General features: G+C 43.2%; 1 protein-coding gene and 1 pseudogene across 4 annotated transcripts in view; one reads left to right on the forward strand and one right to left on the reverse strand.

Moving 5' to 3' along the window:
* The window catches only part of LOC102917948 (baculoviral IAP repeat-containing protein 1a-like), a 152,437-nt gene that overhangs the window by 100,080 nt on the left and 28,477 nt on the right, over nucleotides 1–23,880 (reverse strand). For 3 of the 4 annotated variants that reach the window (XR_013044770.1, XM_076551955.1, XM_076551956.1), the window contains exons 8-14: nucleotides 22,372–22,453; nucleotides 20,594–20,651; nucleotides 17,646–19,889; nucleotides 13,467–13,634; nucleotides 10,712–10,864; nucleotides 10,307–10,393; nucleotides 6,967–7,131 (exon numbers count right to left, since the gene is read on the reverse strand). Coding sequence is in view for 3 of the 4 variants with exons in the window: in XM_076551955.1 (XP_076408070.1) it covers nucleotides 6,967–7,131; nucleotides 10,307–10,393; nucleotides 10,712–10,864; nucleotides 13,467–13,634; nucleotides 17,646–19,889; nucleotides 20,594–20,651; nucleotides 22,372–22,453 (2,957 nt within the window). In the remaining variant the exon portion in view is untranslated. The remainder of the gene's footprint in view (nucleotides 1–6,966; nucleotides 7,132–10,306; nucleotides 10,394–10,711; nucleotides 10,865–13,466; nucleotides 13,635–17,645; nucleotides 19,890–20,593; nucleotides 20,652–22,371; nucleotides 22,454–23,880) is intronic. The other variant, XM_076551957.1, reaches the window with a different exon arrangement.
* LOC121826275 (FGFR1 oncogene partner 2 pseudogene) lies at nucleotides 22,760–23,457 on the forward strand (annotated as a pseudogene).

Genomic DNA, 23,880 nt, shown 5'->3' on the forward strand with positions numbered 1-23,880 from the left:
AGCTAGTTGCTAACTCAGTCTCCTGATCCCAGGTTAATTTTATTTAATTAAACAAATGTAACACATCTTTGCATCATTAAACAAATATTCCACAGCATAAATGAATGTAACACATCTTAAATTAATGCTGCATAACATTTCCTGCTTTTTGTCTAAATAAAAAAAAGGTTTTAACTTACACATAATAAGACTATATACAATAAGAACAGTTATCAATTGAGGATTATTACATTCACAATGTCCAGTTCATTTGTGTCTGGCAAATTTAAAGAAAATACTCCATTATCTATCCTATCTTAGTGAATCCAAAGTTTTACACCTAATTAATTTTCTATCATAACTAAGGAGAACTATAACTCTAATTATTTAGTCTTTAACTCCATCAAAGACCCCAGAAGGAATTAATATTACCTAACAACAGAGACAATTGGCTGCCTGGACAGTCACCTAAAGTTCGTCTACAACATCTGCACATTCATCTTCAGCCTACAGGCAGAGTATCTGGCAGACTCTTCTATGAAGCAGGAATTTTGAAAGACTATCCTGCCTTGTATTGGCAAATTTCAACAGTCACTTTCCTGAGTATCCTGCATGTCCAGTTTATATAGCATATTGTCAGCAGTCAAGGCAAAGCAGTTCCTTGCCCAAATGGCTAGACTTGCCATATTGAACGCAAACTCCATGTGCAGTTTCTTCAATGCCCATCATCCTTTTATGAAGTAAATTGGTGCTGCCAGGAGCAGATGTGTCTCATTGTCATGAAAAACATTAATTTAACAAAACATTTTAAATACCATATTCTATAGGTCTTTGAAGTCTTTGAAGAACATTTATCTATCTAAATGTATTTATTTAACCTTGAAAACAAAGCTAATGTGACTACAAGTTTGATTATTATACACTAACTACTAACCTCATTACTTAATTATATATTGCATTTTTAAATGAGCTGCAGAAGCACAATACCCAAAACAAGAGTAGAACATACATTCAGTATAACAAATTAATTTTAAATTTGTGTCAATATACCAAAATCCATGCCAATGCAAAGTATCTGAGATGAATAGTTGTCTTTTTATCCTATATTCCTATATTCTCCTAAATGATAACAAACATCCACAAGCCACAATAACCAAGGACCACTCATACCACTTCTTGGGAATATGGACATCATGTTCTCTAGACTGCTTCCTGTTGTCTGTCGGAGATGACCTCTTTAGAGGTCACTGAGAAAATTGAGATAATGGCCAAGGTCTGGGAAGACCAGCAGTAGCCTTTCTTTGTATATATATATATATCACTGTCAAGTTTCAGAAGGTCTCCCTTGATCAAACCCAATCCATATTAACTTGGAACTAATCCACAGGCTCTTGTTTCCTGTGGAAACAAAAGCAAAAGCACTTCTCCAAAGCATTTTAACTTCCATTGGTCAAATATATTTTTTGACTTCCACTTTAAAGTTAAGCCATTCTTAAAATGTCTAGGCTGGTTTACTTTAGCTCTCTTTTCAACCCCCTGGACTCTTAATAGCCATCATTTGCTTATCAAAAATAAAATAAATCAAAATCAACACAATACTATATAGGATTCAGACTCCCTATGTATTTCCCATTTTACATGGCTTCTTTCTTTTATATTACTTTAACTCTCTCTTTAAAGACTTTATTGTTTTTAAACTATTCATTTGTTATGACTTTACCCTTTTTCTTTTTCGTAAGCCTATGCCCATTGTAGAACACACTGGAACCATATAGTTTTTCTCTATCTGGACCTCTTTTACTGCATAACTTTTAGCCTTTTTTTGACCATGTGAGCAAATTTTAAACTACTAAGCTAGAGTTGGGTCTTCTGTGTGGCTCTGTTGACTGGCTCCACCTGATTCTAGGTTTGTGAGAGCCAAGTCTAAAGTTTGCAGCACTGTCGGAGGAGGTCTGTTTGACCAGGAACTGCATTCAATCCCCCGACTCTGGAATGCCAGTGCCATGCACTGTAGCAGACATTTTTATGTAGTTTTTTTGTTTCCATTTAGCATGAAAAAAAGGTGTTTATGTGCTCTGCTGTACAGCAGAACTTCTTAAAGGAGCCTTTTTTTTTTTTCTTTTCAAACTTTCTCAGGCCCTATGGACATTGAAACCCCACATTGCGTGCCAAAATGTTGTTGGCTGTTTTTTACTTTTTACTCTTTGGTGTTTGTGGGCCCACCACCCAGCTCCCAAATAAATCACACAGAGGCTTATTCTTACTTATGGATGTCACCATTACTTTGGCTTGTTTCTAGCCAGCTTTCCTTAACATAAAATATGCCATCTACCTTTTACCTCTGAACATTTACCTGTCTCTATTTCATATATCTTTTCTTTCCATCATATTTTGTGTCTGACTGTCTAGCTGAGTAGCTAGTCTCTTCTTTTCTCTCTCCTTGATCTTCCCTTCCCAGATTTCTTCTATTTATTCTCTCTGCCTGCCAGCCCCATCTATTCTTTCTCCTGCCTTGCTATTGGTCATTCAGTTCTTTATTAGACCAATCAGGCATTTTAGGAAGGCAAAGAAACACAGCTTCACAGAGTTAAACAAATGCAACATAAAAGAATGCAACACATCTTTGTATCATTCAACTAATGGTCCACAACATAAACAAACATAACATATCTTCAAATAATATTCCACAACAACACATGGTGAGTTCTCAATGGCCATGGACCCATGACTCTGGAAGTGAAGGTCTAGTCCAGTTTCAGAATTGTTTTTAACTGCCTACCCACTTATCCATAATAAGGGAAAGGCTAGGGTTGATGTCACCCAGAACCATGTAGTAGCTTGAGTTTAAAGACAGAGGCCTTAAGAAAGTGTTTCCACTGTGTCCTTACAGGATCTTCTGTGATAGTCAGGGGTATTCCTCAGTCTGCGAATGGAGACTTTTCTGGAGACTCTCCATAAAGCACTGTACACTCATCTGCTTCTGTGGTGTGTGCAAGTGCTGTCTCCTAACTATGAATTTAGACACTGGCCAGGAGTAACCTGTCAGCTGTTCATTGAAAGATGGACACTATTGCCATGGTGAGATGGCGCAGCAGGTAAAGGCATTTTCTGGGCATGCCCTGAGCTTAATCTTTGGAATCCACATTGTAGAAGAGAACTAAAAAAATTAAGCTCTGACTTCTATATACTTGCCACAGTACATTCTCCCCTTCTTTCTCCATCCTCCCCACCCCCCAGCCCCCCACCCCCCCACCTATCACCCACCCCCACCCCACCCCAACCCCCACCAAGCCTGGTCTACAAAGTGAGTTCCAGGATAGCCAGGGCTACACAGAGAAACCCTGTCTCAAAAAAAGTATTTCTAATTGTATGTTTATGGGTAGTTTGCCTACACCACAAACGTGCCTACTGTCCACAGAGGTCAGAAGAAGGTGACAAATCCCCTGGAACTGGAGTTACAGGCAGTTGTGAGCAGCTGCATGGTTGCTGAGAATCAAACCCAAGTCCTCTGGAAGAGCAGCCAGTGCTCTAAACTGCTGAGCCATACGTCCAGCTCCAAAAGTAAGTGTTTCCTGTTTGGTTAACAGATATTTATTGAGTTCCTACCACGTGTCAGGCAACCAGTGCTGGGTTCCTGGAGGAAAAGTATCTACTCTTGAGTATGAGAGGTCCATGGATTATTGACTCCCAAGTCTATGTGAGATCAATTGCTAGAAATGTTTTTTTGTTTTGTTTTTTATTTTTTGTTTTTTTTGTTTTTTGTTTTTGGTTTTTTGAGACAGGGTTTCTCTGTGTAGCTTTGCGCCTTTCCTGGGAATCACTTGGTAGCCCAGGCTGGCCTCGAACTCACAGAGATCCACCTGGCTCTGCCTCCCAAGTGCTGGGATTAAAGGCATGTGCCACCACCGCCCGGCATCTTTGGGATTTTTAACTGGAAAGAGACACTTGATTGTAAAGGGGGCTGAGTTAAACCAATATGTATATTTTAAAGGTATCTTGACTTCAAAATTCATGTCTAAGGATATGTTGCTTTGGAAAAGAGGTTCTGCTTTTGTTTCCACAGATGAAGAGAACCTATGTATTGCTTCCAGGCTAATATGGTTTGATCAGCCAAGATCCCCTGAAAGCTCTCCAATGACACCATGACCTAGATGATCTAACATCCAAAATCAGCTTTAAGCAACTGGCTGAGATGATGCATCCTCACAGACTATTACAGCCAAGATTTAACTACACTTCTTAATTTTCTCGAGATCCCCAATCAGCAGGAAGTAGGAGGAGGCACAACACCCAAATTCCCAAAATATTGTTTATAAATATTTATTTTTTGTGGCCTGGGCAGGCGTCTCCATGATGGGTAAGGTGACCTGCTGACATCCCACGCAACTAAGTCAGAAGCTCATTTTTTAGTAAAAGGGGGACTGTAGGGCCCTGGCCCCCATTTTGGGTAACTGTTGCCTTGCTTGCTGACCTTGACCTTGATATCTTCCCTATGCTAATTCCCTGACGGGTTCCACCCTCCTAAATGCTTAAGGGAAGTTCCTTCTCTGTGTATCCTGCATAATGGGCATTTACAGCTTAGATGCAAGATTGTAAAACATCGTTAGCGAACTTCTGCCCTCCGGGGTTCTCCCATTGTGTTGTAAGTCTGTGTTTAAGACCTCTTCCCTCCTCCAATAAACAGCATTTGGCATAAAAAATTTATTTTTATTTAAAGGGGGTTGCTTATAACTGCAATCTCTTTCTAAAGAAGAAAAAGGGACATTATAGATATGATAGGATGAAAAGGTAGATTATTGAATCTACTTTTAAAGAGCAACAACTTGTTTTAAATGTTTTACATTGCTATATATTTTAGTTTATTACAAATTTTAAGTTAATTTTGTTATACTCTATGTATATTTCTACTCTTGTTTAAGGTATTTTGTTTATGCAGCTCATTTAAAATTGAAATATATAATTAAGGAATACAGATTAATAGTCATCTAGGATAATCATGTTAATTAAGTTTTTTAGATATATAAAGGTATATTAGCCGGGCGGTGGTGGCGCACGCCTTTAATCCCAGCACTCGGGAGGCAGAGGCAGGCGCATCTCTGTGAGTTCGAGGCCAGCCTGGACTACCACATGAGTCCCAGGAAAGGCGCAAAGCTACACAGAGAAACCCTGTCTTGAAAAACAAAAAAAGGTATATTAAATTAGGTAGGTAATCTTCAAACACTTCAAAGACCTACAGAATATGGCTTTAAAGATGTTTTAAAAACTTAGACTTTTCTGAACAATGAGACACATCTGCTTCTGGCAGCATCTATTACTTCAAAGAGGATGGTGGGCATTGAAGAAACTCCATAAACTTTCTTTATGGCAAAAAGAGCCATTTGGGCAGGAAACTGCTCTTGCCTGGATTGCTTGATAATATATTGTATAAACTGGACATACAGGACCCATAGGAAAATGGCCACTGGATTTTGCCAAAAAAAGTTGAAATAGTCCTTCATGTTCCTGCTTCCAAGAGGAGACTGCCAGACATTCTGCAGGACACAGGGAGAAGCAAGTGAAAAACTCAAGGCCTACAGGCTGAAGATGAACGCCCCAACATTGCAGAGGACTTCAAGTGACTGTCCAGACAGCCAGCTGTCTCTGTCATTCTAGATTTTTGGAAGTTGCTTACAATGCACTTCCTGTTTTATTAGGTAATATTATATCCTTCTGAGGTCTTTGATGGAGTTGAAGACTAGATAGTAATAATTATAGCTTTCCTTAGCCATAATAAAAGATAAATTAAATTTAAAATTTTAGACTCACAAAATAGGATAGATATAGAATATTTTCTAATTTTGCTAAATATAAATAGACTAGATATTGTAACTATAATTCTTGCTAGATAACTGTTTTGTTATATATAATTTTACTATGTTAAAATTAAAACCTTCCTTTTTGATTAGATAGAGAAGGGGAAGTTTTGTGGGGTATCTTTCTATATGCTGTAAATATGTGTTGCTCTGATTGGTTGATAAATGAGGCTGATTGACCTATGGCAAGACAGCTTAGAGGCAGGCAGGAAATCCAAGCAGAGATATAGAGGAAAAAAGGAGAGTAGGGAAGAAATGCCAGCCTGCTGCCCAAGGAGCAACATGCCAGCAGACTAGTAATGCCATAGCCATGTGGCAAAACATACATTAATAGAAATGGGTTAATTTAAGATGATAGAGCTAGCTAGCCATTGACCATACAGTTTGTAATTAATAAAAGCCTCTGAGTGATTACTTTATAAGGGTCGTGGGACTGCACATGAGAGATATGCCCCGACCACAGGCTGGGCGGAACATAGGAAATCTTTCAACTCCAAATAGGCACAAGTTTATCTCCTCATCTGGTTGACTCTACACTTACTTAGATAACCAAATTTTCAACAATGACAGCAGGAAAATTGATCCAGTTCAATATCACAGCTTGTTGCACATTTGTTTACATATTGTCAATATTCAACTGATCAACAGTAGATCTGCCAGGGGTATGAAACACCAGGTGTCAGAACACAGATTTAGTGGTCCATGGTTCAGGGTTAGAGCAATGGCCGTGTGTGTGTGTGTGTGTGTGTGTGTGTGTGTGTGTGTCTGTGTGTGTGTGTGTGTGTGTCTGTGTGTGTGTGTGTGTGTCTGTGTCTGTGTGTGTCTGTGTCTGTGTCTGTGTGTGCCTGTGTGTGTCTATGTGTGTGTCTGTGAGGCACTGAGTTCAATTCCCAGCACTGAGGAAACAAACCGCAGGTGGGTGGCTTCTATATCCCCACTAAAACAAAGAGGCTGTTGACCTTCCCAGTCAGAACTGGATGAAGCTGTCTGCAGAAGGACACGAGATGAAACAGTGTGGTGGGGGAAATGAGGAACAGTTTGGAAGACTTTGCCATACTAGACATTCGCAGCAGACAGCTCCAATGATGCCACTGCTTCCACACAAGGAGAAACCCTTTCCCTGAGGGGAACTCACCGATTTCCATCACACTGTCGTCATCCAAGGTCTCCTTAAAGGCAAGAACTCGGAGACACCGAAGCTGCAGACACTGCCGGACAATCAGTTTGGCCACGTGGTGAATCCCGTCCCCACTGGGAAGGAGCAGTTCCTCCAGGTTCCTGAGAGAACCCAGAGCCTGGGCTGTGGGAGACACCACAAAGCCATCCTCAGTAGTAGTCCCGGCATGAGCGAGCAGCTGATGACCTAGACCTTCTGCAGTCTAGGAGGCCCCACCTAGCAGGGGCCCTCCTCATCACTGTCCTCTCCAAGGAAAGGAGAAGGGGTCAGCACACAGCGGCTCCCTGCTGCTCTCTGCAGCTGGCTCCTCCATCCTCCCCGACCTGACTCTTCACACTGGTCCAGGCTGTCTGTCCATTTCTGCTCTCTCTTCTAAAGCAGGGCCTCCACTGCAGGTCACTCTCCTAACTGCACAGACTTTGGCCCCCTCCCTTGCCATCCCGCCTCCTGTCGTCACTCTGAGGACATCCACCGGCCTCATTAAAGCCTTGTCCACTGCCCTGACAGCCTTCCCCCTCTCATCCAATCTTCCATAGCGTGATACTCTGTAGATCACAGGATGACTAAGTCTCGACTTCTGCGGCCTCACAGAAACTAATTAGGAAGACTTTTTGGAATGAGGCATTATTCCAGGTTTATCTTTGACTTTCCCCTTCTCAGTTCTGAAATAAAATATTTCTTGTGACATTGACATCATGATGGGGAAATGTATAGATGGCCACCCAAACTAGTGGAAACACATGAGCTGTGGACCAATAGCTGAGAAGCCCCCATGGGACTGGACTAGCCCTCCAGATAAGTAAGACAGTTGTTTAGCCTGAACTGTTTGGAGGGCCCCCCAGGCAGGGGAATTGGGATCTGTCCCTGGTGCATGAGTGAGCTTTTTGGAGCCTAGTGACTAAGGTGTGACACCTTGGCCAGCCTTGGTGCGGCAGGTAGGGGCTTGGACCTGCCTCCACTTAATGTACCAGGCTCTGCTGACTCCCCATGGGAGACCTTGACTCAGAGGAGGTGTGAATGGGGTGAGGACTGGGAGGTGGGAAGAGGGAGGAGGGGGCATCTGTGGTTGGTATGTAAAATGAATAGAAAATTTCTTAATTAAAAAAAAGAAAAAATATTTCTTCACAGTCCTTGGTTTCTTTAGGAAAGATGATATTTAGAAATCAAGTCCAGGGATTTGGGCAGTTGACTCAGTGATAAAGGGCTTGTCTAGCATGCTGGATACCAAGGCACCACACACACACACACACACACAAACAAACACACACAAAGACACACACACAAACACACACACACACACACACACACACACACACACACACACACACACACACACACACACAAACTGAACCTTGTTTGTGCCTTCTTGTTCATGTGAAAGCAAAGCAAGGTGCATTTCCAGCAGCTCCACCTGGCCAGCATGAAAACCCAGCTGTGGGTCTTGTTCTTGCCACATCTGTTCAAACAGCAAATCAGGTCTGAAACTTCACTCTCAGTATGTACCACCTGCCCGTGGTGATATTAGTATGCACAGGAAACAGGAATGTTAAATCGGGCCAACTGGTTGATGTGTTTGTCTTGGCAGTCTTGAGACCGAGTCTCAGCCTGTCATCCAGAATGGCTAGAACTCAGAATTCTGCCTCATCATCTCAGTACTGGGACCACAGGCATTTGTTACCACTCTCGGCTTCTAGGTGATCATTCTTGAATGGGTTACATAAGACACCTACCCACTGAAAGAAATCACACAAGGTCTGTGTACAGAAAACTCTTCCGAAGCTTTAAAATGAATGAACCTCTGAGCACTTGTGTGTTCATTACTACAACCATGATTTCCAGCCTCTCAGGAGACTGCGCTGAGGAATGTGTGTCTATATGACTGCAGATAGAGATGACTGGAAATGTATTTATTACCCTGTATGTTCATGGGTCAGAGCAGATGAGAAGGCTCGGGTGGTAAAGGCATCCACAGGCACGCCTGACAACCTGAGTTTGATCCCAGGAGTCCACATTATGGTGAGAGAGAACGACTCCCACCTCTGTTCTCTGACTCCACGCACATGCCACTCACAGCTCCACACACACAGAGACGGTAAGTGCACAAAAATACGCAGAAAACTTGTGAGTCCACAACAATATTTTCAACGTGATTTTCTTTCTCTTTCTGACATTTATTTTGCTGCCCAAACTGCTGTTATGAACAGAGCCTCATAAGCAAAGCTTCTCAAGTTTACTCTGTCACAACTTACATACACTAATTTATTTCAAAGGAAAATTTGTGGGACTGAAAAGGTAGGTCAGTGATTGAGATCTCTAGTTACTTTTGCAGAAGTCTCAGGAAGAGTTAGTGCCCAGCACCCACATGGTGACTGACAACCATCCGATCCAGTGAATCCAAACCTTCTTCTGACTTCTGTGGCCACCAAGAACATATGTGGTGCACAGACATATATGCAGGCAACACTCATGCTCATAAGACAAGAATAAACATTTTAAAGTTTATTTAATTAACTTTAAAATGAGGACACACATTCATGAGACGGGGACAGTTCTCAGACTGGGCACAGGAAGCTGGACGCTTGCCTTCTGATTGGGTGTGCTACAGTCTGGGGTGTGGCCTTTCCCTGGAGTTATAGTGTTTTCTTAATTTTAAATAGAAGTTTTAATATGTATTCTGAAACCTTTGAAAAAAAAGGACATTACATGTTTGGAGTGTGTTCCAGACTATGAAGTTCCACAGTGCTATCATGATCAAATTCTCTCCTAAGCAGTCAGTGAGTCTGAGAACATTGCATTTAATGAGATCAAGTGTGAGGATGTGTGGGACCAACAGTGATGGCATCTGGGAGTGATATTGAGCATCACTATGGTGTCCTCCTAAGGACCAGCTGAGCTGGTACAGCTGACCCTCTGTATCAGCACATTCCACCAACCACAGGTTCAATCTTTAAAAATCGTGTCTGTGCCAAACACGTATAGACATTTCCCCCTCACCGTTATTCCCAGAACAACACAGTGTAACACTTGTTTACATAGCATTTACATTGCTTTAGGCATTGTAAGCAATTAAGACATGGCTTATGGAGGATGTGTAAGGACACGGGCAAACACTGCACCATCTTATATCATGGAGTATAAGATCTTCTAGTGTTTGCATCAGCAGAGGTCCTGGACCCAGCTGCCATGATGTCAAGGGACCACTGTACACAGCTTGCTTTGTTGTAGGTTCACTGAAGAGGATGAGGAGGAGGAGGGAGAGGATAAAGAATACATTAAGAAACTCTGTTTATAAAGTTACCAAACTTTTCTGATGTTTCCTTATCTGGAAACTGTTGGCGCCCAAGTTTCAATATCTTCAAGGCCACAAAATTTGGCAAAATGGTGACTAGAAAAGGGAAAATAACATATAGTTAGTTCAGATACATTCCTGTGACACAGAGGAATACCATTGAAGTAAGAGTGTTTCAAAAGTGATGAAAGGTGATATAATATACAGAATGAATTACTATGACTAAGTAGAGGAAACAATTCTGAAAATGAAATGGTTACATTGTAGACACAGATACACTTCATTGTGAAAGACTCACTGAAGTCAGGTGCTGTCACAGTTTCTGTGACACCAGCAGCCTTTTAATTCTAGAGTATTTAATGACTTTTTGCACAGGAGCATCTGAAGTCACAGTTGTAAGCTTATAGTTCTTACCAAATGGCATGGCTTCAAAGCATCGTCCAGAAAACTCAATCTCTCTGAGTTTCTTGCAGGAAGCAAGCACAGTCATGAGAGACTCACAGTTCGAAAAGAAATCACATTTCAGGTAGAAAACTTGGAGATTTGGAGAGTTCTGGATCAATTTAACTGGAAAAGATGAACGACATTCAGAAATTCAAGAAGATTACAAATTACTATCCAGACTGGCCTCTCAGTCCATAATCTCCAGCCACACCATTAAACAACAGTGATGCAGTGATCTAATGCTCAGGCCATGTTGGGCGTGTGCTCAGCTTCTGCCACTGACTGATGAGCAGAAGACCTGCGGCAGGTTCCTGACCCTCTCTGGATCAGTTTTCTCTTCTCCATATTTCACCTTCAGCATCAGCACCCTGATATCTCTGTGTTTGCACACTGCCCTGACGCAGCAGGAATTCTGTACAGAGTCACATAAAAGAGTATCGAGGACTATGGGGGTCCAGCCCCTCTATAGTCCCCTCCCAGGGTCCGGGAAGAATCTACAACCAGCTGATAATTAATCTTTGATGAAAAGAATCCATGTACACGAAACTCCTTAGTCCATACACTTTATTATTCTGTGTCAGTTTTCTCTACACAGCTTCTATTATCTTTTAGCTCCTTCTTGCCTGATTTCTCTCTGTATTCATCTACTGTTCCCTCTAAGTTCTTTCTTAATTCTCTTATCTTAATTCTGCCTTATCTAGGTCCTTTTCATCTCGTTCTTACCCAGCTAGTACTTCCCCATCTGACTCTTCCTCATCTTCCATCTTGTCCACACATTCTCTCTGATCAAAATCCTCCTTTCCCTCTCTGTTCTGTCTCTAAGTTCTCTCAGTTGTCTACATACCTCCTATGTCTCCCAGGAATCCAGTTATAAACCCAAGCAATAGTAATCCCCTGGTTGAGCAAGGTCACCAGGCTTGAATTCTATGGGGTCAAAAAGGCAGGTAAGAATTTTTCTCAGGCAATGACCACCAGGCTTTCTTTTACAATCCAAAATGGGAGTGGTAAAAGAGGAGGTCAACAGAGTGCTAATAACCGGTTAATGTATGAAAAGGTGGGTCTATGTGCTCAGTCTACATTCTGAGATGTGGTTAGGTAAGAAGTTAGGGGTCTATAAAGTTAGTAAGGCTGTAAGAAGGAAGGGTCCGAGCTAAATTGTGTAAAGCTATTACTTAACATGCACCTGACCTAGGTGGTGTCTCCTTGTGGAATTTACCTTAATCAGGAGACTAGCATGTGGACTGTTATTACCGTTAATCCTTGAAAGTGGTTAATGGAGTTATCTGATTCCAGTACTGAAAGGGGAGAACCCGATGGGCTGGGGGGAAGGAAGCCTTTCCCAAGGCTATTCTCCAAATACCTTAAATGTATATGTCCAAAGGGTGATCAGTCCAAGCCGTTAGCACTTCTAGGGGCAAATCAATTGGGAAAACTATGAAGGCACACATGATTTTCATAACAGAAAACAGCTGATATATAACAAGCCAAAAATAACACCAAAATCTCCTTGGGATTTGGCTTCCTCTGGAGGAATTCCTTGATCCCTCCAGGTAGTGACTTTGCCATAACCAGCTGCGTTCTTATGATAGATTCCTGAAGCCCTCAGCAGAAGAAGGGACAACTCTGAAGCACAACTTTAAGAATACATGACCTTATTTATTTTGTCTATGTTTATATGGTATGTGTGGAGGTCATCCTTGGCCATAGGACACATGCAAAGGTCAGGGCAAAAGTGGGAGAATTGTTTCCTTCCACCATACTGATCTGTGGGACAGAGGTCATAAAGCTTGGCAGGAAGTACCTTTACCTGCTGATCCATCTCCACAACCTGCAAAATGTTTGTTTGTTTCTTTTGTTTCTTTTCAGACAGGGTCTCATGTTGTATCTCAGGCTAGCCTGAAAATAGCTACATTTCCGGAGCTAAGCTGGCTTGATGTTGTGACAATCCTCCTGCCTCAGCCTCCCAAATTCTGGGATTACAGACATGAACCACCATGCCCCGCTCTGGTCCCCTTTTCACATTTCCTTAGTCCTCAGTGTTCAGGGTTTAACAAATTAAGGATCTGACCGGGCCTGAGTCATTTTGCTAAATGACTAGAAAGATGTCTGCACAGCTGTCCATCAACAGGAGGCTGGGATGGAGAGAAGTGGAGGAAAGGTCCAGGGTGCCCCCAGTCAGATTTCCTCCCTCAGCAGGCAGATCTGCAAGCGCCACTAAAACAACAGCAAAAGGAAAGAACTCCACAAACCGCCTTGGAGAGAAGTGTGCTGGGAGTTTAAAGCTCAGGCCCTGGACTCAAACCTTCTCTTTTGAAGATACGTTTTCTTAGCTGGATAAACCTGAGCAATCACTGACCTCAGTTTCCCCAGTTGAGAATCAGCAATAGTCATTGTGTCTTCTCTCACACAGTGGTCTGAAGAGTGAGTTAGTATTTGTGTAGAGCTCAGAACAATTCCAGTCATGTTAGAGACTCGGGGTTACAAATAAATGTCTGCTCTCTTAATGAGGAAGAACGCTGTTCCAATACCTTCCCATGGACACAGTTTACGCTGTCAGGTCTTTAATGAGGAAGAGCCCTGTCCCTACAGCTTCCCATGGACACAGTTCACGCTCTCAGGCCCACAGAAATTTTTAACTAATGATGATTTCATGATTCTAACAATTATTAGCCAAGTAACTTTCCCAGCTGAAATATGACCTGGGAAATCCAAGCACCATTCTTACCCAGTTTGGAGAGGTCAGACTCTGTGGAAGTTTGGATGGATAACTTCTCCATGTGATGGAGTTTTGAAAAATCCCCAGGGATGATCAAAAGCACATCTGGAATGCCATCTAGTCTCACAGACAATTCTTTCAGGCTTGAGAACTTGTCCAAGTTAGCGAAAAGTTGACCTGGGAAGCAGCACATAGTTTCCATCACTCATGCGTCCCAGGCGGAAATTCTCAAGTGTGCTGTGATTTTTAGATATATTCATAACGAAACATCTCAGAGACTCTAACATCTGTTTAGGAAGCACATCCATGAAGAACGTGCTGTCTGCAGCATCTGGTGGTCACTGAGCATAGGGGAAGCTCCGTGGTGCTCTCCAGACTCACAGAATAAATAAGACAGCTCCCCAACCAACCACAGTGTGGGAACAACTGGTTTTGTACATGCAAAAGGACACAGTTAGACTTCAACGTAAATAAAAAATGTAACTTGGCACCTCTCTACCAAAGCAGATCTGGCATGTCCTTTTCCAAGGTCTAGTACCAGGTAAGTCTGACATCTTCCCCTCCATTCACCCATCCCCAGCCCACTAGTTCTAGCCTAGATTCCAATCCAGATTGTGGGCCTAGTCTAGCCACCCCTGTCTGTGCCACTGCCAAGATCTAGGATTGTCCCCTGACCCACTCTGCCTCCCTCCTGCCCCTAACCTTCAAGCCACTCACACACCACATCTAACCTTTCTACCCAGCCAGGTCCTACACGTCCTTCTCCAGGGTCTAGCTGGGTGAGTTTGCCTGATGCTCCCCTCCTCACACCCACCCAACCCTCACATATACCCCCCAACTCCAATATTGGACCAGAAGGAAGATCTTTCACACCAGCCCAGTGCCCTGGGTCCACCTGAGCCATATCCAACCTCAGGTTCAAACCAACCCACACACCCTCTCTTTTGCCCAATCTGTTCTATTTATATCAGACACAGAACTATCAAAAGAAGTCTCATCACAAAAATAGGAACACTGCAAAAGGTCAAGGCAGTAATTCCCCCCACTTCACACACCCCACAAATCTATTAGTCCTGTAGAAATGTTTGTCAACAAGATTGACCTGGGTGAACCTCAGGTCACAGAAGTGAAAAGAACAACCAGGCACTTGACCAAAGAAGTTATGGAGAATGTAAAGAGTTTTAAAGATGACACAAAGAAACAGCTCCATGAAAATAAGGAGAAAGAGCTTAAGAAGGAATGCTTGACTGTTGCCCAAGAACACACAAACCTAAGGCTAACAGACGTGATGAGGACAGTCCAAGACTTGAGAAGGGAATTCAGTCAGAAGATTGAAACACTGAGCAAGACTCAATGAACTGAAGATGGAGTTGAAAAACCTAGCAACTCAGCTGGAACTCTCAAAGGAAAGCCTGAGAGTAGAGTGAGAGAGCAGAAGATAGAACAGCAAGACTTCGTGATCCTCCTGCCTCCGCCTCCTTTAGAAAATCCTACCGATACTAGATGTGGAACAAGGATGACTAGACTGCTACTCACATCACCAGTGAGGCTACCTGGAAAACAGGACCCCAAGAAAGACACGAGGATCGCCCAATGACAGAGAAATGGCTGAGATCTTCATGAACAGCCTGGACATGAGTGGGAGCAATGAAGGGCAAGGGTTGAGGGAAAGAGAGCGGGAGATCCCAGCTGGATCAAGAACAGAGAAGGAGAACAAGGAATAAGAGACCATGGTAAATGAAGACCACATGAGAAAAGGAAGAAACAAAGTGCTAAAGAGCCATGGAAACCATGCACAATGAGATCAGAAGCCTATTCTGAGCCTGTCCTTCCCTTCTCTGGCCCTGGGATAGCTGGAACTGTGCCTCACTGGATACTGCAGCAAGAGAACTGGCCTTGACCATCATGGGACAGCTGGCCTCCCAAACTCTGGAGAGATGGCCCCATGCCTCACCCAAGACAGAGGAGATCTGACCCTGATTGCATGGGCACAGGGGAGATGGCTCCCCTCCTCACCTGAGGGGGTCGGCCACAGTGCCCTGGACTGACCATCTGAACCACCACCCAGGCTTACCTAGGGCTGGCCCACCCTGACATCTACCCCCATCTAGGACCTGCTGGAGCTTGTGAAGGGACTGGTCCTGTGGAAAAATAACCTCAGGATCTCCATGACTCACGGTGGCTGCAGGATATCCAAATGAACTTTTAGGTGAGGATCCAGTGAGGACGGTGTGCCAGAAACCAGAGCCTTGAACCAGACTCATAACAATGAACATTTGCAAATAAAGCTGTTTAGACAAAAGGGTGGACTTGTGACACACCAGGGCTCCCAATGCCACCAGGACTAATGAAGAGGTGCTGGAGAGATGGGAAAGATGGAGGAACGGAGAGGGTTTTGTTGTTGTGAGGTATTTTTTCTGTTCTTTCGTTTTGGTTTTTATTTTCTGTTCGTGTTTCTTTGGTTTGGTTTGGTTTATGTTGCACATTATTTGTTTAACTAGTTAAAGATATAATGCACTTGTTTAACTGTGTAAAGATGTGTTGATTTGTTTAATTATGTACAGATGTGTTGCTGTTTTACCTTGCCTGCCTAAGGCATCTGACTGGTCTAATAAAAAGCTGAATGGCCAATAGTGGGGGAGGAGGAATAGGTGGAGCTTCTGGGCTGTAAGTAGCAGGAGGAATTTAAGCTCCAGGAAAGAAAGAAAAGAAGACAACAGGGAGACATTAGGGGCCACACAGACAGACTGACACAGAAGAAGCAGAAAGGTAGGACACACAGAATGACAAAAAGGCAAAAAGCCCCAGGAAAAATGTAGATGACTAGAAACAGGTTAAATTAAGTTATAAGAGCTAGTGGGACAAGCCTAAGCTAAGGTCGAGCAACCATAATTAATAATAAGTCTGTGTCTTTATTTGGGAGCTGGTTGGTGGCCTAAAAAAATTCCAACTACAATTTTGGTTTGTTTTTTTGTTTGTTTGTTTGTTTGTTTTTATTTTCATTTGGGAGGCCACAGCTGGGAGGCTGGATAAGGAGGGACTGGATGGTGAGCAAAATTGGGGTACATGATGTAAAATTCCCAAAGATCAATAAAGAAATTATGTTTTAAAAAGAGGAAGACAAAGGAAGCCACAGACAGAGCAGAGCATCCTTGAGCAACAGCAGCTGCTGAACACCAGAGCTATGCTCTAACAACAACAAAATTTAATGATCAAATATGTACAGTGGTATAAAAACTTAGAACAACTGAATGAGAGGCAAGTCAAGTCTAGGGGCTGAAAAGACGACTCAACAATCAAGAGCTCTTGTTTGCAGAGGACCCAGTGAGGTTCCCAGTACCACATTGGGCTGCACACCACAGCCTGGAACCAAAGCTCCAAAGGATCTGACATTCTCTTCTGACCTCTGAGGGTACCCACACCATACATGCTCATGAAAACACACACACACACACACACACACACACACACACACACACACACACACTGAAATAAATATCTCTTTAAAAAAGAAATCATTACAGAGATAATGTATACACAAAAACAAACATTGCTTAGAGCAGTGATTCTCAACCTTCCTAATACTGCAACCCATTTATACAGTTCCTCAGGTTGTGGTGAGACCCCCAGCATAAAATCATCTTTGTTGCTACTTCATAACTGTAATTTTGCTACTGTTATGAATGGTAATGTAAATATCGGATATTTCTGATGGTCTTATGTGACCCCTGTGAAAGTATCATTCAGCACCCTCAGGGGTCATGACCTACAGGGTGAGAACTGCTGGCTTAAAGAAGACATAAATATTATTTACCCATATTAAAAAGTTTTCTCTGGAGAAGCGAACCCCCCTCCTCTTTCAGGCAGCCAGGGTGCAGATGATTGCTTACCATCATCTTACACAGAGGCCATCATTTATCAATAACAAGCAATTCAAACTCTTATTAATGACCTTGAGGGGTGAATACTGATGGTGACGTTTTCCTAGTTTTGTCTGAGTTACTTCAAACCCATTCTATGATTCAGGGCCTGTCACTGAATTACACACTGTCCCAAACAGTGACAGTACTTAGATCTCTTATTTCAAGGCACATTTATGACCTTGTGCCTGAGAAGTTTCATTCATCTAAAACTAAGAATAAGAAAACACAGTGTCAATCAGAATGGTTATGTGACACCCGGGGGTACCTGGTAACTGGTTTGTCCCTGAGACCTCAAGAGACTGCAGGGCAGGCAGGCCGAGAAGCAGCTCCTGTTCTGCTGCACTGAGCTCCAGTCTGCACATGGAGCACTTGGTGACAGAGGTCTTATTCAGCTCCAGAGCTGGGCGGATGCTTTCAAGAAAGCCACTGCTGTGGTTCAAATGGAGCTCAATATTCTGTGATGCTGAGAAGACTTCCATTAGAACCCGGAGCAGTGCTGGGTCTGCTGGACCCATGTTGGCTACTCCAACTTCCAGCCTAGGGATCTTGTACGGCTTGGGGGACAGTTTCCAGTAGCCAGAACTGATGTTGGGTGGATGCTGGAGTTTATCATTCATAAAACTTCTCATTTTAGCTTCATTTTCAGATATATTTTTCTCCCATTCCTTCATATGTTCAAAGGCAGATGCATAATCCTCATCTATGGTTGGTGGCTGTAATGTTTCAAAACATTTTTCCATGACTGAGTAACCTGCTCTGGGTTGCATTTTATTTCCATTTATGGAGATTTTTACACTTTTCAACAGTGTCAGGCTTTCTGGGTAGTCCCCAAAATACTGTAAATTCAGTACTTTCAAAGCCAGTGTTCTCCCTCGAAGGAATTGCAAAATAAATGGAGAACAGGCAGCCACCGCGTTGCTTTCATAAGCAAAGTTTAGAGCAATGCTCAATAGATGTTCTGAAACGAATAAAGAGAAAGCTTCAGGAGATACCTGCCACAATCCCTTAATTAACTGCATCATCCAGGAAGTTTCTGGATGACGCTTCACATAATCCTCATTTTCAGACATGTTCTCCAGCGACTCTTTATCATGCACCAACTGAAGCAAATGAGATACAATTTTTGGCCCTGCCTTTGATGAAGGGTGGTTATAGACATACTTCAAAAAATTGTTGTAGGCATTCATAGCCTTCAAGGGTGAGTTAATTTGTCTCAAATAACCAAGTGCCAGATCTTGGTCTTCCTGCCTTTCTGAACCCAGGAGCTCAGTCAGCCTCATAGCAGCAAGAAATTCTTGGAACAAAGGAGTTAAGAACCGATAGACAGGTCTCAGTCTCTGGGCAGAGAATTTGCTCATCAAGCAGGTGGTCAGATCTTCATCTTCATCAACACCTGCTTCTGTGAGGTCATCACTACTGAACTCAAAGCAAGATGAAAAAAGGCCTCTCAAGGCCAGCTGGCCACATGAGGACACAGTGGCCTTGAGAGGCTCAGGTGTAGCCTTGTGTTTTAAGGAAAGGTATTTCATATAGGACTTGAAAGCTGCCACATCATGAAAGGACTGGTCAGAAGGATTTTGAAACCAGGCAGTACAGACTGCTGCCATAAAGAGAGGAGTTTTGTGAATTCCCTGTAAACCAATACTCATTCCAAAGTAAACCATAAACTCTAGCAGACGTGAAATATTGTGGAAGAATAATTTCCGTAATACAGAGATAGTGTTATAGAAGGGAAACTCTTTGATCTCTAGAATTGTATCTAGATATGGGCGGATCTTCCTGGCCCTGTTTGTATGGACAGTGATCAATAAGCAGGTTCGGGTCAAGTAGTTTCTTGTAATCAGGGCTTTTATGGCTTGGGGCAGTGAGTCCATCCCATGATAGTCATCCAACAGGAACAGCACCTGGTGCTTTAACTGCTGGATGATGATGCTCAGGCACACTTCACTAATGCATCCTCCTGCCTCTAGGAGTTGGGCACAGATGATGTCAGCCAGCCCCTGGTCTGGTCTGGTGGAACCAAGGGAGATGTAGAAGACCAACTGGAACCTGTTCAGCAGGGGACAGCATCCTGATGCCCAGAGAAAAGCTGTTTTCTTCAGGAAGGTTGTCTTCCCACTGCCAGTTTCCCCCTCCACACACATGACGGAGTTGAGATTGCTGAGGACCTCGGGAAGCATCAAGGCCTCTTGCACTGGCCTGCTGATGTGCTTTGAAACCATGGACAGGTCACAACCAAGCAAGTGGTCAGTGCCGAGGCCGGAACACACCTCTGGCAGATTGATGTGGCGGAAAGTGGCCTTGGTGTAGGCTCCTCTCAGCTGCTCGCTCAGACTCTTTGCCTCTTGAAACCACTGGGCTGCACTCTGAGCCAGGTCTGTGGAGAGGAGGCCGGCACTGCTGGATGGACAGTCACATCCTTGAACTTCACTCTGATCCTGATCTCTACAGAGGACAGATACAAAGCTGGATGCAGGTGCAGGTTCATGAGCTTCACTTGGAACAACATCTGTGGAGGGAAGAAGGGAGAACCAGTAGGAAATGTATTCAAGCCTTTCAACCCTAAGGCTGTGGTGTCTTTGTTACATTTTCTTGCCTGTCTGTTATGGATGGATTAGGACTTTTCTCCAATGTCCATAATCTCCCTTTGAGATCCTCTCAGACTTTTTCATGGCATCAGAATATGGGATCATGTGTCCAAGGCCCTATTTGACCTGGGGACTTAGACATAATGTGTGCTTATTAAGAATACTCTGGGCCGGGCGGTGGTGGCACACACCTTTAATCCCAGCACTCGGGAGGTAGAGGCAGGCAGATCTCTGTGAGCTCAAGGCAAGCCTGGAATACAGAGTGAGTCCCAGGAAAGGTGCAAAGCTATACAGAGAAACCCCGTCTTGAAAACACAAAAACAAACAAACAAACAAACAAAAAAGAATACTCTGGCATCCTAATCTCCCATTTAAGACCCCAGGAAACCAGCTTGCTGCAGGATGCCTTTAAGACTGGCTGGTTTGGATCTGGCACAAGGACTGCTGTCACTAGTCCTGCATTCACTCTCAAGATGTCATAGGAATGCTGACACTCTCTCACCCACAGTGCCCTCCATGTCAGTGCCCTCCTCTCTAGGAGCTCCTTGGACAATTATACATGCACTTTCCTTTCAAATCCCTGCGTACAAATACACATAATCCCATGTTGCTTTCAAGTTCTTACCGGCCACCGTAGAGTGAACGGCCACTGGATCCTCATGATTGCTTTCACCTGTGGTATCCTTGAAAGAGAAATCCTTTATTAAATCAAAACTGCTCTTAAATCAAGATTGGGTACAATACTATCACTGATGATATAATCAATAATATTATCAGTCAAATTGATAATACCGTCAATCAAAGCCAATATCCTCTAAACACAGCCTACACTCAGTGCTGATTGAAGGAACGAATGCTCTAGATAGGAAAGAATAAGTCTCACACATCTGCAAGAGTGTGTTCCTAGACAGTACATGCATGGGATATACATCCTCTCCATGGATGAGTGCTGTGTAGGTGATCAAAATTGTAGAGTCTGGAACAAGAATGGCCCTACAGAAAGCATTAAGCATTGCCTCCACCCTTGGTTATTAGTAACTATGTATGTAATACCACATACTGCGAGGGAGAAAGGTTATTTATGCATGCACACACAGTTTTGTTTTTTAATATTCTCTTTTCTGAGACAAGGTTAAAAGTAGACTATGGGGATCCTCCGTCTATTTCCCAAGTGCTGGGATTCAAAACATGAATCATAACACCTGGTTTCAATGTCTTGCTTTTTATTTTTGCTTCTGTTTTGAGACAGAGTCTTGTTTAACCTAGACTGGTCTCAAACTTAGTATGTGTCTGACCATGACTTTGAACTTCTGATCCCCCTTCCTCCACCTCCCATTGCTGTGATTCCAGGTGTCCCCACAACACCCAGTTTGATCAATGCTGAGGAGACACAGGACTTCATGTGCACTGGGCATCCCCAGGGACTGCAATGTCATTTGAAAATGACAAATACAAGAGGTTAATCAACTGAACCGAATTGTTTCTCTCTTCTTTTTCTTTCCTTCCTCTGCTTTTGTTTTGCTTTTTGATAAGGAGGCTCATACTTATGGGCCGCCTTAAACGTATTGCCAGCCTTGAACTCATGGCAAATTCTGCCTCAGTCTCCAGAGTTCTGGGCTGCAAGCATGGAGCATCATGCCAAGCTTTGTTTCTTTTGGGGGATGACAAACATAGTGTACTACCATACTACCTCCAAGTGAGGAAGTGTGTGTGACTGACTATTCAACTGATAGTTTGTATCCCTGAGAGATGTAGGGTTCAAACTATTATCTGGGTTACAATTTTGCTAGGCATCATTTTTGTTAGGAAACACATCTACAGGCCGGTGATGTAGGTCAGTTACAGAGTCCTTGCCTGCGTTTGATCTCCAGCACTACAAGAAATAAAGCAAAATAATAATAAAAACTCAGCTGTGTGTGTTGGCACATAGACTTAACAATCCTAACACTTGGAAAGGTAAAGCAAGAGGATCACAAATTCTAGCCAGTCTGGGATAAGTAGCAAGTTCAAGGTCAGCCTAGACCTCATACTAAGAAACTGTCTCAAGCAAAAAAACTAAACAAACAAAATGAAATATACCTCAAAGATCTCTCAATACCAAGTAGGAAGTCAAGCCTACTGTCTAAAGATCACAGATGAGATCCACTGAGCTCCAATGCCAGTCAGGTCTAAACTGGAAAGAGTCTGAAGAATCTCGGAGGAGAAGGGATCGCACATTCATAGAGCTAGGTATTGACGTCTGTTCACTGTGAAGCCCTGTCTATAACCATCGGGTGGTTGTTGTTAGTAAATAATTGTGTGACTCATTTAATTTTGTATTGACAAAGGGCAATTGCTGTTCAGAACAGTGTTCAACCACAGGACCATGTACTGTGAGTCAGAGAAGGGGGCAGTGTCCATTACCGTGGCCTCTGGAAGTGCGCCGTGACTCTGAAGGTCAGGAATCACTACTGCAGAGGACTTCAGGTTTTGGAGAAAGAGACAGCTAAACAGAGAAGACATAAAAAGACATAAATAGGCGTTTGCATTAGGTTTTAACACAGACACAGAAACAATAATGAAGTAGAAAGCTAACGTTTTCAGTGACTCTGCCAGCGTTTTTATCATATACGACTTTCACAGCCAGGCAGTGGTGGCTCACAATTTTAATTTCAGCACTTGGGAGGCAGAGGCAGGCAGATCTCTGTGTGTTCGAGGCCAGCATGGTCTACAGAGTGAGTTCCAGGACAGATAGGATGACACAGAGAAACCCTGGCTGCCCTGTCCACGCTCCACTGAGGGAGCTGCATAGTTGAAGGAACTCGCTGACACTAACGCCCTTCCTGGAAAGCTGAGAGACCATGACAACGCACCAGTCTCTCACTGGCCAGACCACTACTCTTAGCAAGTGAGTGGAAGGAAAACAGCAGCATCAGGAAAAAGTCCAAGAACTTAATGATGTGGCAAGACATCAACCACAGGCACACTAGTTGTGAGAATCCAGCCAGAGAACAAGGAACTGACATCCTTGGAAGAACACCAGTCTGCGTTGGAACCAAGAATGAGCAAGTGCCTGAAACAAAGGTTAGAGTGCTGAGGGAGAGCGAAAATGATGACCGAGATCGAACACTGAAGTCAGAAGAGCAACACTCAAGATTAGCACGGTACATCTCAACAACAGCTGATGACTCTTCCGTGATACATCTCTGCACGTCCTTGAAGCACGTCAGCACCGACTGGCGAGGAGGCACTTGGAAGCAAATTGGAATGAGTTCCAAGCATGTGTTGACCAGAACGCTGAGAGAGCAGCAGCAATGAGGAAAACCATTGAAATTGAAGCAGGGTTGCAAGGAACAGGAGTGAATATTTCAACTCCAAGAAACAAAATCTTGAGAGAAATCCTTCTTGAACTGAGAATCCTTTTTGAACATTCGGACAGATAAAGCATCAGAGAGTACATCTTTGTCATCATTAGTGACTAACAGTGACCTTGGTCTGAGGAGTTGCTGAGTGGCTTTCTGCATGGTCACTAGGATTGGCCTAGAAGTGAATGGATGAATAAATGTAAAACTTGTATGTACAAGTAACCGGCTAGGATGCAGAACAGAAGAATGGATGATTGGTAGTCATAAACTAGATCCCCAAACATAATTAGAAAGGAGAAGCTGAGATATCAATTGGTGAATAATGTGTCTTCATGGTGATGCTGAATACTGCAGAGCTTCAGAAGTGCTGTTGGCTTCCTAGATGATACGTAGGTATCATCTACTAAACATCTGGAAATCCTGAATTATCCCAAATGTAAAGTGTAAGATTTGCCATAGTTTTCTGATGGGAAGATCTTCAATCTAAGACTTCCTTCCCGTTCAGTGTCAGGATTAACAAATAGCTTAGGTACCATGAGGCTTCTGCCTTAGTGGCTGCCCATTTATT

Source organism: Peromyscus maniculatus, chromosome 15, assembly GCF_049852395.1.
Source record: "Peromyscus maniculatus bairdii isolate BWxNUB_F1_BW_parent chromosome 15, HU_Pman_BW_mat_3.1, whole genome shotgun sequence".
Taxonomy (NCBI): Eukaryota; Metazoa; Chordata; class Mammalia; order Rodentia; family Cricetidae; genus Peromyscus; species Peromyscus maniculatus.